General features: G+C 50.4%; 7 protein-coding genes across 7 annotated transcripts; 2 read left to right on the forward strand and 5 right to left on the reverse strand.

Annotated features, from left to right (window-relative positions):
• Positions 1-437: 437 nt before the first annotated feature.
• On the reverse strand, positions 438-1,436 carry BGZ61DRAFT_540347 (uncharacterized protein; the record flags this gene model as incomplete). The annotated part of the gene is made up of 1 exon (XM_046254893.1): positions 438-1,436. The coding sequence occupies one exon, from the start codon at positions 1,434-1,436 to the stop codon at positions 438-440; it is 999 nt and encodes a 332-aa protein (XP_046095534.1).
• A 396-nt stretch (positions 1,437-1,832) lies between these two features.
• Positions 1,833-2,985, forward strand: BGZ61DRAFT_173532 (uncharacterized protein). Its single transcript, XM_046237612.1, has 2 exons — positions 1,833-2,001; positions 2,054-2,985. The coding sequence occupies exons 1-2, from the start codon at positions 1,917-1,919 to the stop codon at positions 2,890-2,892; spliced, it is 924 nt and encodes a 307-aa protein (XP_046095535.1). The 5' UTR covers positions 1,833-1,916; the 3' UTR covers positions 2,893-2,985.
• Positions 2,986-3,595: 610 nt separating this feature from the next.
• Positions 3,596-4,689, forward strand: BGZ61DRAFT_465590 (uncharacterized protein). The gene has a single exon (XM_046247598.1). It carries the CDS (start codon positions 3,641-3,643, stop codon positions 4,295-4,297), a length of 657 nt encoding a protein of 218 aa, XP_046095536.1. The 5' UTR covers positions 3,596-3,640; the 3' UTR covers positions 4,298-4,689.
• A 700-nt stretch (positions 4,690-5,389) lies between these two features.
• BGZ61DRAFT_499881 (uncharacterized protein) lies at positions 5,390-6,649 on the reverse strand (the record flags this gene model as incomplete). Its single annotated transcript, XM_046251461.1, has 2 exons — positions 5,390-6,492; positions 6,538-6,649. The coding sequence occupies 2 exons, from the start codon at positions 6,647-6,649 to the stop codon at positions 5,390-5,392; spliced, it is 1,215 nt and encodes a 404-aa protein (XP_046095537.1).
• Positions 6,650-8,272: 1,623 nt separating this feature from the next.
• On the reverse strand, positions 8,273-9,307 carry BGZ61DRAFT_465593 (uncharacterized protein). Its single transcript, XM_046247599.1, has 3 exons — positions 8,950-9,307; positions 8,651-8,872; positions 8,273-8,587 (listed from the first exon to the last, which is right to left on the reverse strand). Exons 1-3 carry the CDS (start codon positions 9,064-9,066, stop codon positions 8,420-8,422), a joined length of 507 nt encoding a protein of 168 aa, XP_046095538.1. The 5' UTR covers positions 9,067-9,307; the 3' UTR covers positions 8,273-8,419.
• Positions 9,308-9,344: 37 nt separating this feature from the next.
• Positions 9,345-11,430, reverse strand: BGZ61DRAFT_594114 (heterokaryon incompatibility protein-domain-containing protein). Its single transcript, XM_046256824.1, has 2 exons — positions 11,389-11,430; positions 9,345-11,339 (listed from the first exon to the last, which is right to left on the reverse strand). The coding sequence occupies exons 1-2, from the start codon at positions 11,392-11,394 to the stop codon at positions 9,654-9,656; spliced, it is 1,692 nt and encodes a 563-aa protein (XP_046095539.1). The 5' UTR covers positions 11,395-11,430; the 3' UTR covers positions 9,345-9,653.
• A 1,653-nt stretch (positions 11,431-13,083) lies between these two features.
• Positions 13,084-14,352, reverse strand: BGZ61DRAFT_567193 (uncharacterized protein; the record flags this gene model as incomplete). The annotated part of the gene is made up of 2 exons (XM_046255956.1): positions 13,084-13,594; positions 13,646-14,352. The coding sequence occupies 2 exons, from the start codon at positions 14,350-14,352 to the stop codon at positions 13,084-13,086; spliced, it is 1,218 nt and encodes a 405-aa protein (XP_046095540.1).
• Between the last annotated feature and the right edge of the window lie 1,064 nt (positions 14,353-15,416).

The following is a 15,416-nucleotide window of genomic DNA, read 5'->3' on the forward strand; positions in this document are numbered from 1 at the left end:
GCTCAAAGAACCTTACTGAAAGACTAATCCCCCCTCTCCCTGATGATAATCATCCTTCCAAAGGTCCTTAGTGACCACCCATTGCGTCCCTGCCTATAAGCTTTCCCGCGGTAGAAACGAGTTGTCTTGTGAATGAAGCACTCTTCTTCGAGGAGAAAATGTGAATAGGGGTTTTAAGAAGCGATTGCATATTCACGAGGCATTCTAACACGGATTTGACATGCTATCACAGCTGGAAGAGAGTAAGAAACGTATGGCAAACATGACGGATGTTGTATTGAGAGGTTGAAGGCTAGGAGCATTCGGCTGCGATAGAAGTGATTCTAAAACTCTTCTAAGTCTCGTCGAAGTCCTTACGCAGCTGCAACATCACTCCAAGATATTGACATGGCCAGATTGCTCAGACTATATAGTATGCACTATTTATCTGAAGAGCTCTAAGCCAAACCAACCAGCTTCAGCGAATCCTCCCAAAGGCGAGCCTCATTTCCTGCATCATAAGCATGCTTCGCATGGCCTATGGTAGCCGGCCCCGCACTCTCATCCGGTGAAAGCTCTGCTACCGCACAGTCGGCCAGATATCTGCCTCCAGTGTGCTCCAACTCCTTGCTTACTGCAGCCCAAACAGTTGTCGCGGCTCCTTGCTGGGGACTCTTCAATTCCTTGGCCGTTTGCTCATTGGTAGCCATTTGCTTGAGGACTTCTTCGGGGAGATGCTTGGCAAGGGGCGTCAAGATGCCGCCGGGGTGGAGGCTTGTTGCGTGGATGCCCTGGGATCCGTATCGACGCTCGATTTCGTTGGCCATGTAGATATTGGCTGTCTTGGATTGGCCGTACGCTCCCCAGGGAGTATACCCCCCTTGCTGGTAATTGTAGTTGTCCGAGGTATTGAGGCCGCTCATCGTGTGTGCGGTGGATGAAAGGTTGACAACTCGCGAGCTGAGTTCCGGGGTAACGGCGGCGAGCAGGGCGGGTTTTAACAACTTGAAGAACAAGAAGTGGGACAGGTGGTTGGTTCCAAACTGCAGTTCATGCCCGTCTTGAGTGAACTCGAGGTTCTGCACCGCCATGATGCCGGCATTGTTGACCAAGATGTTAATTTTATCCGTCTTTGCCAAGATGTCCTTTGCAGCGCTGCGAACGCTATCCAGCGACCCTTGATCCATCTTGACCAGAAACATGCGGCTCGGGTCGAAGAAATCGGCCAATGCCGACTTGGCCTTTGCAAGATCTCGAGCAGTCAAGTACATCGTTGCGCCGGTTTGAGAAAGAGCACGAACGGTTTCGATGCCAATACCGGACGAGACGCCGGTGATGACAATGACCTTGCCGACGAGCTTACCCTCCACTGCTTCGTCCTTGATGATCTGCAAAGCGGTTGGCCTGGCGTCGCCTGGGCCCTGAGGGTTGGCGTGGGCGGATGCGTATCGGGACATGGTGATTTTGAATGAAGTGGATTGTTTTGAAGACTGTGAGGTTGAGTTGCTGAGTATCCTAATTGACGAGTTCATCGATGTCTATATATACTGGGATTGATAGTTCACTTTCCAATCCTCAGTGTCATTTTCCTACGTCGACCGGAGTTAGGATGCAGTAGACCCGAAAGTCTCACCGCATTCTTCACCGTCCGAAGCCGTGCGTTTTCCGCTCTCCACACATTGCAGTAATCACACTAAAGCTGAGACATCACGACTGACGACTTCTGCCCTTTTCGTCCTAGCGTTGGAGTTTGGCCTCTTCCGATCTTTGTCAGCTGGCTGACATCTTTTGCCCCTTCTGGCTAGTCTCAAAGCCTGCGGAACAATCCAACTCCAGGCCATTTTTAACAACGACCAAAACTTCCTTTCCTAATCGTTCCACCATTTTCACCAAGTTATATCGACTTTTTATTCTCCTTTTGTACAAGCGTCGTCGAGATGCCATCCGCCGGCCAGAAACGCACCGCCGAAGACCGAAAGGAGCAGAAACGGATCCAGAACCGGCTGAACCAAAGAGCGCGCAGTGAGTAAGCGAGATCCCCACACGCTGGATTCATAGCTTAAGAGGATGGTAGGGCAGCGCCTTAAAGCGGAAGAGGATGCCAACGGAAAGACGCAGAAGCACCCCTATCGAGTTGATCGCTGGCGACTTCCAGATCCCAGTGTTTCAGCCTCTCCCAAGTCTATCTCATCCAATTCAGGGTCTATTATTATCCCAGATACGACAAGAATCAACGAGAGCCCAATCCAAGGATCTGCTGCTCAGAAATCTGGACCATCTCATGATTTCGAGCTTCCTCTATCCGCCGATCACCTCCTAATACATCTGATATCCCACAATGTTTGTCGAGGCTTGAGGTCGAATAAGTTCCTTTTACGAATGGTGGCCAACTTCATCAACGTCGATGATAAGATTCATATCCCACCCGTACGCGCAGACGTTTTCACTCCTTGCAATCTCGCGGTAGTCCGGCCTACACACCAAGCAATACCAGATTGCCTTGTACCGACACAGCTGCAGATGAACTCACCACACCCAACCTGGATGGACATAATCCCATTTCCCCGAATCAGAGACAATCTGATCAAGCGACAATATTTTTTCCACCACACCAACTTTTTAGAAGATCTTATCGGAGACGTGGTTTATTTAACATCATCTGTGGACGAGCTGACGCTGCCAGCACCTTCATGGAGTTGCCAGGGTGAAGATGGCGACCAAACAGATCACGACACGAAAGGCCTCGTCTTATGGGGAGAGCCTCACTTGAAGGAAAGTTGGGAGGTCACGTCCCGCTTTTTGGGAAAATGGGCGTGGATTACTGAAGGTTGTGAGGAAATTATCGACATCTCCAATGGGTGGCGAGTGACTAGAGGGGAGGATCCTCTGGGGATATCCGTGGCATCTACTTAAGCACCAGGAGGAAGAAAGAGTGTTGGATTATGGACCCAACTAACTCTGGCTACAGAAATATTAGGTGTACTCTCTTTTCAACGTCTAATATTCGAGACGTAAGTTATCCTTAACGCTTGTGCCGAGTTGTCTTTCGTCAGCATGCCTGCCGGTAATAATGTTTCCCTACAGCGCGCTGGAGCATTCTATCGCCTTCCTAACGAGCTTCTGATCACGATTGTGAGGAGCTGCGAGAGTCTAGACAATCCAGTCCCAGCGAGGCGCAAACGTTGGTGGCATGGGTCATACCGCCTCCTCGAGACTCTGAGACTCGCGAATCCACGGTTTGCCAGCTTGAAATTCATCAACACTCTGTTGTTCACCACCATCCAACTGGAGCCGACGCGAGCAGGTCTGAGGAGTCTACAGCGGGGCGATTTGTTACGCGTGGCCGAGTTTGTGCTGAGAATCACCTTCGTTACGCCATCGAGTTGGGCGCTTTCCTTCTAGGCCTTTAGCGACATCGGTTCACGGCTGGCCGTCGAAGCGCGCGCCGACGAGATTGACAAGGAAGCGTTCCGTCGCTCGTATTGGGTCTTCGAAAAACGCCAGCAGGAAAAAGTACGTGAACGAGCATCTCGGGGGCGAATGGCCTCTTTCGGAAGCACAGCTACGTGACGGCTTTGCCGCCTACAGGCAGGAAGCGGCGGCCACCAAGGCTTTGCTTGAAGGATCTGATGCCCATCTCAAAGACGCGTGGGTGAGCCTGATGAGAAAACTGGGCAGCCGACCACTCTACGTCCGGTTCATCAATCTGGACTGTGGACAGATGCGCCGACCCGATTATTATTACGACCCGCCCTGCAACTCCGACCCTAAGCCGCCATGTAGTCTTGCGGCTCATGAACACACTGGAGAGCCTGAAGAATATTGCACCCGGCCGGCTGCTGTGGCAGGTGACTCCCTCTTCGCCATGGCCATGTCATGTCTGGCGATATCAGGAGTCTCTGTGGGAAACATGGCTATCCAGCACTACATGACAGGAAGCTTCGCCTGGGAGACAATCACGGCCTGGGAAAGCCTCGATCTCAGCTCGCTCAAGACGTTCAACTTCAGCCCCCGAATCCTTCTGGGTGCAGCTCCCGGCCAGAACGACAGAGCGTTCGCTCCGCTGCCATTGCTGACTGCCGAGGAAATCGGGCAGCGCGCCTGCGAAGCCGTCCACGCCGTGCTCGACAAGAGCCATACCTCGTTGACATGTCTCAGAATCAACGCCGAACGCCCGATGCGCTGGCCTTGTCGTCGCGTAGCCCTTGCCCTGCCTGCGCTCCGAGATGTCCACATCATAAAACGCAGACGTCAACGCACCGCATCTGAGGCGGTGGATGGCCCAGATGCCGCAGCTGCACCTCTTGGAGATAGCTAATTGCCAGGTATTTAAAGGGCCCCCGTCTGAGTGGATCAAGGTTCTTGATGCCATTCGCGATCATTCAAACGTGGCTGGACCCATGCCCAAGGGACTCACGGTCAAATTAAACCCCATCCTAACGAGCAAACACACAGGAGCTCGCTATAATGGAATAGTGCGCCACGGGACGACATCATCGCCACCAAAGGGTTGAAGACTGCAGGCACATATGAGGCTAAGGATAGCCATAAGGCATTTGAGAGGCATTTTTACAACGCAGTGCCGTTTAGAAAGAATTATGTCCTGAGATATTGGCTGGATTGTTACATTCAAGACACTGGGTCGGATGAGTATGATGAACCCGAGGATAATGATGAAGATGAAACAGGGGAAGGTGATGAAGAAGTACGTATGATCTCAAATGGTATCCTTTAGCGAGTATCATTCGTTATTAGTGTCTTGCTCCAGGTTTTGAGAATTGAAGGCAACACCTTCAGCCGAGTTGATTCCATCTGTGGCAATTCCCCGCGACAGGCGCAGGGGGTGTCCGACAGTAATAGTCTTCCCTTCCGAGAATACCAATTCCCTTGGTCCTAAAACCAACGCCGACTTTGACCCATATCTAACCCATCTTTACTAAAAGTCTTATCCATAACTACGGTGCCATTGCGTCTCATCAGTCGATCCAATATTTCCCATGCCCTTGCATGCGCCCGCGGCGAGCAACACTCCTCCAACGTCCACTCCTTCTCGAATCCCGTATCCGACACTAGCAGCAACTCTCCGCATGGAATGCATACAACGGTGCAACGTTATGCAGCCCATTTGTGGGTAAGCATGTCCACCTGATGTCATTGTTAGGAACGGGGTCATGACAAGGGATGGGCATACTTTTTCGTACCATACACCGGCATGTTAACACTTGAAGACAAGTGCAAAACGGACTCCTCTTGTGCAGGCAAAAGCCCGTGGTGTCGAACAGGTAAGGGAATCCCTGTTGGCGCTTAATATCCAACTCGACTCAGGTCGTCACCAAGATGGCCCTATTCTTGTCAAGGCCTGGGCTTAGAGTGTTCATGTCCACGTACTCACTCACTGTGGTTGTGGCTGTCAACTCTCGTTGACAGAAAATGAATAGCTCTTATTCAAGAGATTTGTGGTGGCGCGATCTGTGACTCTTTGAACCATATCTTCTTCCACCTCACTGTCCAGTCCGTTCTGCAACAGAAAGTCAACGCGCTCCGTCAGCTCCTCAAGGTCGCTCTGGGTCTTAAGCAAAGCAGCCTCGTTATCGTGTACACCGTCATTCGCCTGTTCGCAGTTCGCACGCAAGATGTCCACTTCATCGCTGAGCTGCTCGACTCGCTTCTCCAGCTTCTCCGCATCAAATTGACCATCTTGCTGCGCCTGCCTATCCATCTCCAGCTGGGCAACACGCTGTACCAGCATCCGCATCTCCTGGCGCATCTTATCTGCCAAGGCGGAACCGACGTCGGTACGGTTGCCAACCGAGTCTGGACTACTCGAGTAACCCAGTCGGCGTCTCTTCCTGGTCTTGTTCTCAGTAGACAGGGTTACAGGCAGCGGGGATGCGGTGTTAGGGAGGGATGTAGATTCGATCGCAGTGGTAGGTGGCCATTCGGTCGCAGTGGAAGGCAGATGCTGGTTCGGAGTGGGAGACGGATGTTTGATCGAAGTGGGAGGCGAATATTCGAGGTCGTCATACGGCGGAGGCTGGTGGTCTGAGTGGTTTCGGAGTGCAGACACATCGTCGATGAGCTTGCCGCCGCTGCCACCATACAGCGAAGCCAACGTAGTCGGAAAATCGGCATCGAATGGTTGGAGTGCGGATTGACGAACGGCCAGGGAGAACGCTTTCAACTTGACAGCAGGTAGCTCTTTGTCGGATACGTAAATGTCGAGGGCTTTCACTCTGGCGAGCGAGCAGAGCTTACTACTGACGTCAGCCGAACGCCGCCTTCTCAGTTGTACTGGTTCTGTTGCTTCGGCTGGGGCAACGAGACGGAGAGGCTGAGAGAGATCGAAACGCAGGCGAGTCACGTTGCAGTTGAGTTTCTGTCGGACTGGTTCTGGGGGGCACGGGTACATCTCGAAGGAGAACGAGGTGACGTCGCTAGGAGGAATCCATCCCAAGATGGATGTGTAAGGCTCGATCCCCTTCAATCTGACGGGGCAGTGGATTGTGAAGGATACTGAGGCGGTGTGCGTACTGAATCGCTACTCCAATAGTACATCACGGGTCGCCGGGTCGGGATCGATCAGACTATGTGTGATATTGTCGCATTCCCAAACGACGCAAGCAGGTGTCATCATGTCGATATCGAGACGGGGACCAGTTGGATCAGCCATGATGTACTGAAACAAGTGAGAAAACAAAGGGGGATAATGACAAACACACTGGGACAAACCGCGAGCCGCCGAGGAGCAACTTCACAGACAAACAACCCGCCTGACCTCCAGCAACCTTGCAAGGCCGAGCGAGTCCTTTCCCCCGGTCCCTGGTCTTCCAACGAAGACGTGAAACGCGTTCGGTGGGTAGAAGCCAGGAAAGTTGACCGGGAGCGCGAAAAAGCCAAAGCAGCTCGTGGCTTGACGGGGAGAATGACAAAGGGGAAGAGGATGCAACGCGACGCGTCGAGCGAGATTCACAGACCGGTAACCCACCTGACCTCCAGCAACCTGTAAGGCCAAACAGATCCCGTCCCTGGGCCCCAAGTCTTCCAAAGAAGGCGTGAAACGCGTTCAGTGGGTAGAAGCCAGGAAAGTTGGCCCAGAGCGCGAAGCTCGCAAGACGACGTCACGGGGGCAAAGGGGAATGACACACACCAAAAGGAGCCAGACTTCACAGACCAGTAACCCGACCTGGCTTCCAGCAACCTGTAAGGCCAAGTAGATCCTGTCCCTAAGCCCCAAGTCTTCCAAGGAAGGCGTGAAACGCGTTCAGTGGGTAGAAACCGGAACAATTGGCAAAGGGCGCGAAGCTGGCGAGAACTCTTGGAGGGGGAAGGATGGGGGAGGGCGAGAAGGGGAGAAGGGGAAATCGGGTGTTGGTAGTGGTGAAGGAGAAGAAAAGCGAGAGCAAACGACGAAGGAGGAAGCGAAGGTGATGGTGGTGGTGAAGCAAGAGAAAATGACGGAGATGTAAAGAAAAGAGCGATGGCGAGCGACGATGAAGAGCGACGATGAAGAGCGACGATGGCGAGCGACGATGAAGAGCGACGATGAAGAGCGCCGATGAAGAGCGATGGTGTTGAAGGAGAAAAGGATGCTGGTGATGATGGAGAAGAAGAAATGAGAAGAAGAAGGCGAAAGTGATGGTGTTGATAAAGAAGAAGAAGCAGACGAAAGTGATGGAAAGGTCAGGTGAAAGTGAGAGACAGGTGAATGGTGGTGGGGTGGGTGCAATCACATGACGTCATCGCCTCATTCACGCCCTCAGTGACTCACGCCCTCAGTGATTCACAGACAACGCGCCTGTTTAAGCACCCAAACACAAGCCACTTCATTGCCACTCAGTAACAACACGCCTGTTCAGCCACCGAAACACAAGCCACTTGACTGCACTCAGTGATTCAAGTTAAGGCGCAGGTTCAGCCACCCAAATACGAGCCACAATCAGCAATCTGCAGACGCCACTTGTTCTGATTCCCTCAATCAGGGCTCAGCTTCTTGAGCCGACTACTTATATGTTCATACAGGTTTAGCTTTTCTAAGCTAAAAAGCTTATGTTTAGTTATTATGGCAGTATTAGGTAATGAATACTTAGGGTTGTGGATAAAACTGCGTTTTTTTAGACCTTGTGCGGGTAACTTGCTTATCTTGAGGGAGCAGATAGAAGTTAGATTAGCTCACCTTGAGGGAGCAGACAGAGTTAGATTAGTTCTGATTCCCTCATTCGCCAAACGACGGGAGTTACAGAACTCTTGTCCTGCAACGGAAGACAAGGGGCATTAAACCAGACTGACAACCTACAGTACGTAAAGTACTCATTTCACAGCATCTATAACACAGTCGAAGGTAGCTGACATAAAGGCATTCAACCCGAAAGTTGCCGCCTTATTAACTACAATCTAATAACACCTTGAAGCGAATTTCCACTACTGTTCAGACAATAATTTGCTAACACTGGTCAACCTGAGTGAGAATGACATTCCAGTCGCTAGAAATATCGAACAGTTGTCCACGGGTGACTGTTTCTCCGTTTTGAGCGGGAGAAGTGCAATAATCAACGATACCCTGTGCAAAGTCCGCCACCCAATTGGTTGGAATCCAGATGGGTATGGTTTTCTAAAGTGATTCTTAGCTTTCATCCCTATTGTGGCTGGAGACGATAGTTTAGGGCAGACTTACATCGTTGCATACTTTGACGGCCGCTCCCGTCCTCTGAATGACGTCTGGGAGGAACCCAATTGAAGTGCACTTTATGATTTGACAGTTGCCTGGTCCAGCATCGATTCCTATCCAACTCCGGCTATCTGACACGGAAGGGGGGGCAGTCCGAAGCAGGCCAATATCCTCTTGGAAGCCACTAGTTTGCTCTTGCACTCCAACAAAGCAGAGAGGTGGCCAGTTCTGGGATATTGTCAGTCCTGATTAAATGCAAGATACAAAAGATTTGGAGCCAAGATATTGAAGGAGAGGAGACCCACCGAGGTTCCGTGTTCAGGCAACCAAGTAGGTACGGGCGGCCACTTGTTGGGGTCAGTTGCAGTCGCAACAGTTGAAAAGACTGCAGTGGCCAGAGCGAGGGCGGATAAGAACATCATAGTGATTATAAAACAGTATAAGTGCAGTGTAGCTGGACGAGTCTAGGGGAAGGGGGAGGAGGTGCTGCGTATCTAGCTCTGAGTAGGCTGGGCTTGGAGGTTGTGTGGAACTGTAGAAGAGATGGCATATTGGCTTACTTATAAATGGCGCAAAAACAGAATCCAGCGTTAAAAAGACTCTAATTTTAGGGGGGACAGTAAGCGCGACACTCAGGGAACCAAAGTTCTCACGACACTCGAGAAACCAAAGTTCTGACGAGACTCGCGAAACCAAAGTCCTTACGATATTTTAAGCCTGTCCAATTATATACTAACCACATGCGCTGCTGCGGATCCTGCAGGATTACCCTGCATTCCAAAACTCGTATTGTCCGCATAGGCGAGATGCTCCACCCTGGAACGTAGCCGCGGGACGGCACATTGTTTCCGTGCCAGCAAAGCATGTCTTGTCCATTCTCAATCGCTTATCGACCTGGTTTTAGTGCGCTTGTATCATGTTATCATCAATCGGTTTATCTAAAGAAACATCAGTTTGCTCAAAAGCCCTGCCTCGTACTCGGGCGACGGAATGCGCTCTTTCTGCTACATCATCGTAATAATAATCGCTGAACAGGCTGCCATGCAATCTCAGTCACAGAACTGCTTGGCTTTCCGTGAAGCGTTTTCCAAGTAACAACGCCCAAACGCTCACATTCAGCATCTTCCAGGTCTTCCTCGGTACCACGATCTGGTATATATATGAGGAGGCCGACGTGCATCCGATTCCATGTCTCGCTCTTGGCGGTCCACCCTCTTCCAACATCTCCCAGCAGGAGAACCCTCACCTTTTCAGAATCAAATTCGGTATAACCATGATTACGCCCATTGCCAGTATATCGCCGCAGACGATACATCTCGGATGTTCGAAAGGAGGGAACCATGGAAATATCGTGGTCCAGATGTAGATTGGCATCTGGACCCCATCCCACTTCATCGGAGGAGCCAAACACCGTGCCACCATCGGCCGATATCGCATGACACAAGGTCAGAAATTGACAGTAGCTTCCAGTGGCAATATAGTCGCCATTTGTGAGTTTGATATTGGCAAGAATGTTGGGGTGTCTGTATATCATGAGGCTGATAGGAACTTTCGATTCCCCGGTAATCTGCCAGGTCATCCCATGTCTTGGGCGAGCGGTGTGAACGAAGAGCTGGCCTAAGATGGGGCTGCGTTGGTTGATTGCTCCTGCGAATTCAGTCACGAGTTCTTCCAGGGACGGGGTCTCGTTTGGCCGAGCAGATTTTCCAACGCAGATGCCATATATCTGCATGATCGCATAGATGCGGTCCTCTTTCCGGCTTGTGGTCCGGTAGCGAGCTGTTCCATACTGGACGTTTGGGTTGGTGCTGAAGAGATAGTAGAATCCCGCCTGGACTATCTTTTGCATAATATGCTCAATCCCGTAGGCGGTCTGCGCCAAACGGGGCACCAATGTCGCCTGGCGTTCAACTTCAGCCAAGTTATTGTACACATTCCGACAGTGGTTGATGAACATGGTCAGGTACATGCGACGCTCTGTCGGCTCCTTTTCCCATAGCACAGGCTCACCCTCGGTGGAGAGGACAAGAGCATCATGCCTCAGAACCACCTCTTGTAGGGTCCATAACGACGAGAACCATGGGTCACTAAATACGAGGCTAAAGGCGTTCTGGAGCTTATCAATCGTAGAGTCGAAGTCGATTTCGATCGAGGGACGGTGAACATACTCATCGAGAATGAGACTGTAGCCCAGGATATCATCCAAAGCAGATTGGAGTTGTCCACTTTGTACTCGAGACAGCCAAACGAAGGTGTTTCGTGCTTTCTTGAAGATGCTAGCTTGTTGACCGATCTCGATAGCGGCTTGAGAGTTTTCAACACCTCGATGCTGGTCGATGCAGCCGACGTCTATCCAGACCCAATCGGTACCTTCCATTTGTATTTTGCGGACAACGTTTTGGAAGCCCTGCACGATAAAATGCTCCTGCATCACAGCAGGAATTTTCCATGGAGTGTTCTTGATGGGTAGCACAGGCGCACTCTGCGCCGAGTCGTCTCTAATCCTCCAGCGACCCCAGGTGTATGATAGCGTGCTATATGAGGGCTCCTTTACCCTTAATTCGCCAAACTCATATACATTGGTGTCGTCTCTGGAGATGGACGTCATGGTTGGTATGTGGATAAGCCGTTGTGGCCAGTACTCGCCGACGTTCTCCCATCCGAAAGGGAGCCGCCCGCTTTCGTACGGATGATCCTTTCTCATGTCAGTAATAGAATAGTCCCTAGTGACGCTCTATACATACCGTCATATTGATTTTCTTTTGAGTAGGTTGCTACTAGGCCCGCCGGAAGACTTGGAATGAGGGAATTTCATGACGAGAAGCCGAACTCATCAGCCCACTATTGGGCACCAATATTGGGTAAGCTGCATTCTGTTGGATCTGCAGGCCGCCATGCCATCCTTTACACTTTTATCTCCGGTTAAATCTCAGTAGGCATAGCTCCATGGCTTGGTGAGAGAATTTGATGGTTTATTCAGTCAAATAAAAGAGCTTTCGAGCACTCAGCATTATTCGTCCAATAGTCTATTGCTGCGGTGTGCCAAATGGATAGAGGGAGAGGTGTAGGCCAATTAGCGTAGAGTCGGAGGCAGGGGTGCTTGTGTTGTAATATTAATATCTGAAGCTTCTAACTCAAGACGCCGCTTGACGCGTTTTATTTTCCTTCGGTGTCTAACTGTTAAATAACCCACGACTACCTCCCATCCAACTCGCGTGGTAGGCTACAATTGCCCAGCTTGGGAGAAGAGGGCAGATACAAGTCCAAACCACAGAAAGAAAAGTGGTCTAAAATAAAGTAGAGGAAAGTCTGCAATCCTCTATTAATGATAGGAAGTAGTGATTCAAGATAAAGTATTGCTCACCACCAGCAAGGTCAGAGACAGGACGGCTGAGTTGAGGCGTTGAGGGAAAGGCAAAGGTATGACATCTTAACTTTACAAGACACTGTATGTCACAGCACAAGGTTCAGTGCTAAGTATGTCCTTCTATTGTTTGCAGCTACAGTTCGACATTAGTCTATCTAACATCGTTAAGCGACGCGAGAAAGAGACAAAAAATACGACGAAATAAAGAACCAAGCATAGCCTATTAGTCATTTGTTGGTGGGAGAGGTCTTAAGTGCAGACCACACCCATCCGTAGGGTGAGATCTAGAGAGGGGTAAGACATAAGAAAAAACAACATAAAAGCGGTGTCTTAAGGGTAGAGGATATAGAGAGCTATTAATGTATTACTTCGAGATATTTTGGAGAAAAAGAGAAAGAAAAATATCAACAGGAGCCGCTGCGATAGCTATAGGGTAGCGAGTATACTGAGTGCAAGTATTAAAGAAATTAGAGAAGGGAAAAAATATACCGTCTTATTTTCTAAGCAGACTCAATGTCTTGAGTAGGGCCACCCTAAGCTAGTTGCTGGCCTCTGCTGTAATTAAACTCTAGGCGAATGGTTAGCCCTATCACGGTAATAGTAAACCTGTTTCAATTTCGGTTGAACTTTCCCTTTACAGTCCCCTCAAAGTCGAGTTTGATGACCTCCCTAAGCCCGGATATGTTCTTGATGTCAACCAGCCATCGTGATATGAGTATGTACACAGACAAGACGGCACTAATGTAGATACAGTGCAAGGGAGATGTAAGTTAACAGCAAGGGTGTCGTGTTCTTAACAGGTCTAGCGCAGTGTAAGTGCCAGGATGGAAGAATTATGTACACGCTATGCGAGGAGCCAGCAACCGACGGGATTGTGGGTACTTGCAAGGTTGTAATTATACGACCTGGAAAGCATCACAGCCTAATTTGCACCCGTACTTGACCTTATTTATGCAGCATGACCCAAGATTAGTCCGTGCAATTGGTGGAGCGAAGAACGGTTGTGATCGTGGAATGACACAAGGGACAACCGCTGAGAGGAGAGCTGAACAAATGGATATCGCTTTCAAATCTATTGCTTTAATCCATTATCCTCGTGAAATGAAATTCTAGTCACCTCAATCCGTTTTGAAATCCCCCTCATCCCCCTATTGCTAGTTGTAGCAGGGCTATCCATGTCACTGTCGAGATCGCTGCCTTTCAAAGATTCAGCCACAATATGTCTCTCGTCACTCTTCCTCTCTGGACTCGATTCGGGGCCAGTGATTGAAACCAGCTGCTCGTTCCTTGTTGCCCCTCTCCAGAAACCAGGATGTGATGCTGAGGCAGACACGTTGGAAAGGTTGTAGCCTTTAGAATTGCTATGGGTGTTGTATGAGGAGCTCTTCTTGGTGAAGCCGAATACTCGCGGGAACAGTTTGCTCATTGGGCGCTTGAGAACTGGTAGACAAGCGGCAATGATGCCACTGTTCGCCTCGATAAGGGTCCACATTCCACGTTCGATGAAGTTGTAGGTGATGTCTTCTTTGTTCTTGAGCGAGTTTTGTACCGACGTCGTTCGGAGAATCGATGTGATTGTGACACTGTTGCAGGCCAAATTAGCTCGTGTTTATCCAACCGTTGGGGATACTTACAATCCTCCGAGAAGAAAAACGCAGCACAACAGTAGTCTGTCGCGCATACTCATCTGGAGTCTCATGATGGAAGGAATAGGGAGTACGAGCACCATGACATCCGTTAGAATGTTCATGACCGCGTACGCAATCCAGAACTTGTTGGAGTCGATGCAATTGCCGTCGATATTTTTGTTCCAGGATGCCTCGATTGGGATGCACTGCCAAATAGTTGCGCCAACTCCACCGATACTCCATGCCACGATGATGCCCATTACCACGAAACAGGCCATGCGGAAGTCCTTGGAGACGAAGAGCCGAAGGTAGAGCAAGATGGCTGCTATCTTGTTGAGACAAACTGTGACTTTGTATGGAGTTTGAGCAATGAAGAACATCTTCAGAGCTGTTCCACGCTCAGGCGGAGTAAGGTCCAGTTTGTGCATGCCATAGCCACTGTGGATGGCAAGTTGCATGCAAACCGAAACGACAATGGAACACAGCCGCAATGAAGTTAGCAGAGCGACCCAGACGAAGAAGAACAAACTTACCAATGACACAACGACAGCGGCATCGTCCCAGCCGAGCTTGTTCATCGTGACTCGGGTTGTAACCCTAAAGATCACAAACAGTCCCGCCGTGATGATCATCACCAGCGAGGTGATGTAGAGCTTCCATCCCTTATTGTCGACCCCATCGGTAGGGAATCCCATGCCTTTGTCGCCGATCATGATGAGTTACGTTGGAAGATCATGCTTGATTGGATTTAGGTCGAGGTAGAGCACCTAACGGCTCCTCTAGGAGCAGTTGCACTTGGCTGGTATTTATCAAAGGCCCGCCTTTCAACAGCAGACGAGCAGCATCGGTCACCAGCAGAATCGTTCATGCAGGGGAACATGCATCCTTACAGCCACGGTTTGAAGAGGGGTGCGTGATTAACAGTGATAGTGACCCAATCCAATCAGATCCCAACCCATTCCCACACCGTCGGTTCCTTCGGACACTGGCCATTGAAGTCGCTGAATATCATTTGTGGAGAATGGCCCTAGACAGGCTTGAAAACAACAGGGGTTGCTAACCGTAATGGGATCACACCAGGGCCCTTCCCATTAACCTGCTCGCTTCGGATAGACAAGGAAATAGCTTCCGCAACCTGAAAGTATGATAAGAATAGTCAATGAGGATTGGACTGCTTCCCGCCGAGAGAGCCCAAGTCTTGGAATAAAATTCACGCCACCAAGTAAGCTTAAAATGTTAAATGATTGCGCGGCAGCTCGGTTAGACGCTCTTCGGCGAACTGACTTCTGGTCTAGGCAAGGGTCCCCGGCAGGGCTGCTTACCACGGACCCGGAGATGAGCTGCCGAACTCGGTAGAGGTAGAGACAATCCTTCGTTCGACATGGCATGTCTCGGTTCATGGAATGTGGCGTGAGTGGCCTCGCGTGGTGCCTTTATGAGACATGCAGGGCTCGTGTGCGCAAAGGTACGAAGGGTAGCACTCGGTGTATAGTTCCACCTAGTCCCTCTATTCTGGGTCTAGGCATTCCCAACGCCAAGGGAGGGAACCTCACTCCATGGGACATGTCATTGCAGCTAGACTAGGCTAGGCCCGTTGTGCCATGGGGGCCTGCTGGGGAGAAAACGTGGATGATAAATTGCGCAACTCCACTGTCTCGCATGGGAAGATCGGTGTTGATCAACAAAAGCAACCGGGAAGCTCGGAGGTTCAGGCTTTGGAGGAAAAGGAGGCAGAAGACATGGTAGTCGGTACTACTCCAAGCGAGCGGTCACTATT

The sequence above is a fragment of the Ilyonectria robusta genome, assembly GCF_021365365.1.
Source record: "Ilyonectria robusta strain PMI_751 chromosome Unknown BGZ61scaffold_42, whole genome shotgun sequence".
NCBI classification, from domain to species: Eukaryota; Fungi; Ascomycota; class Sordariomycetes; order Hypocreales; family Nectriaceae; genus Ilyonectria; species Ilyonectria robusta.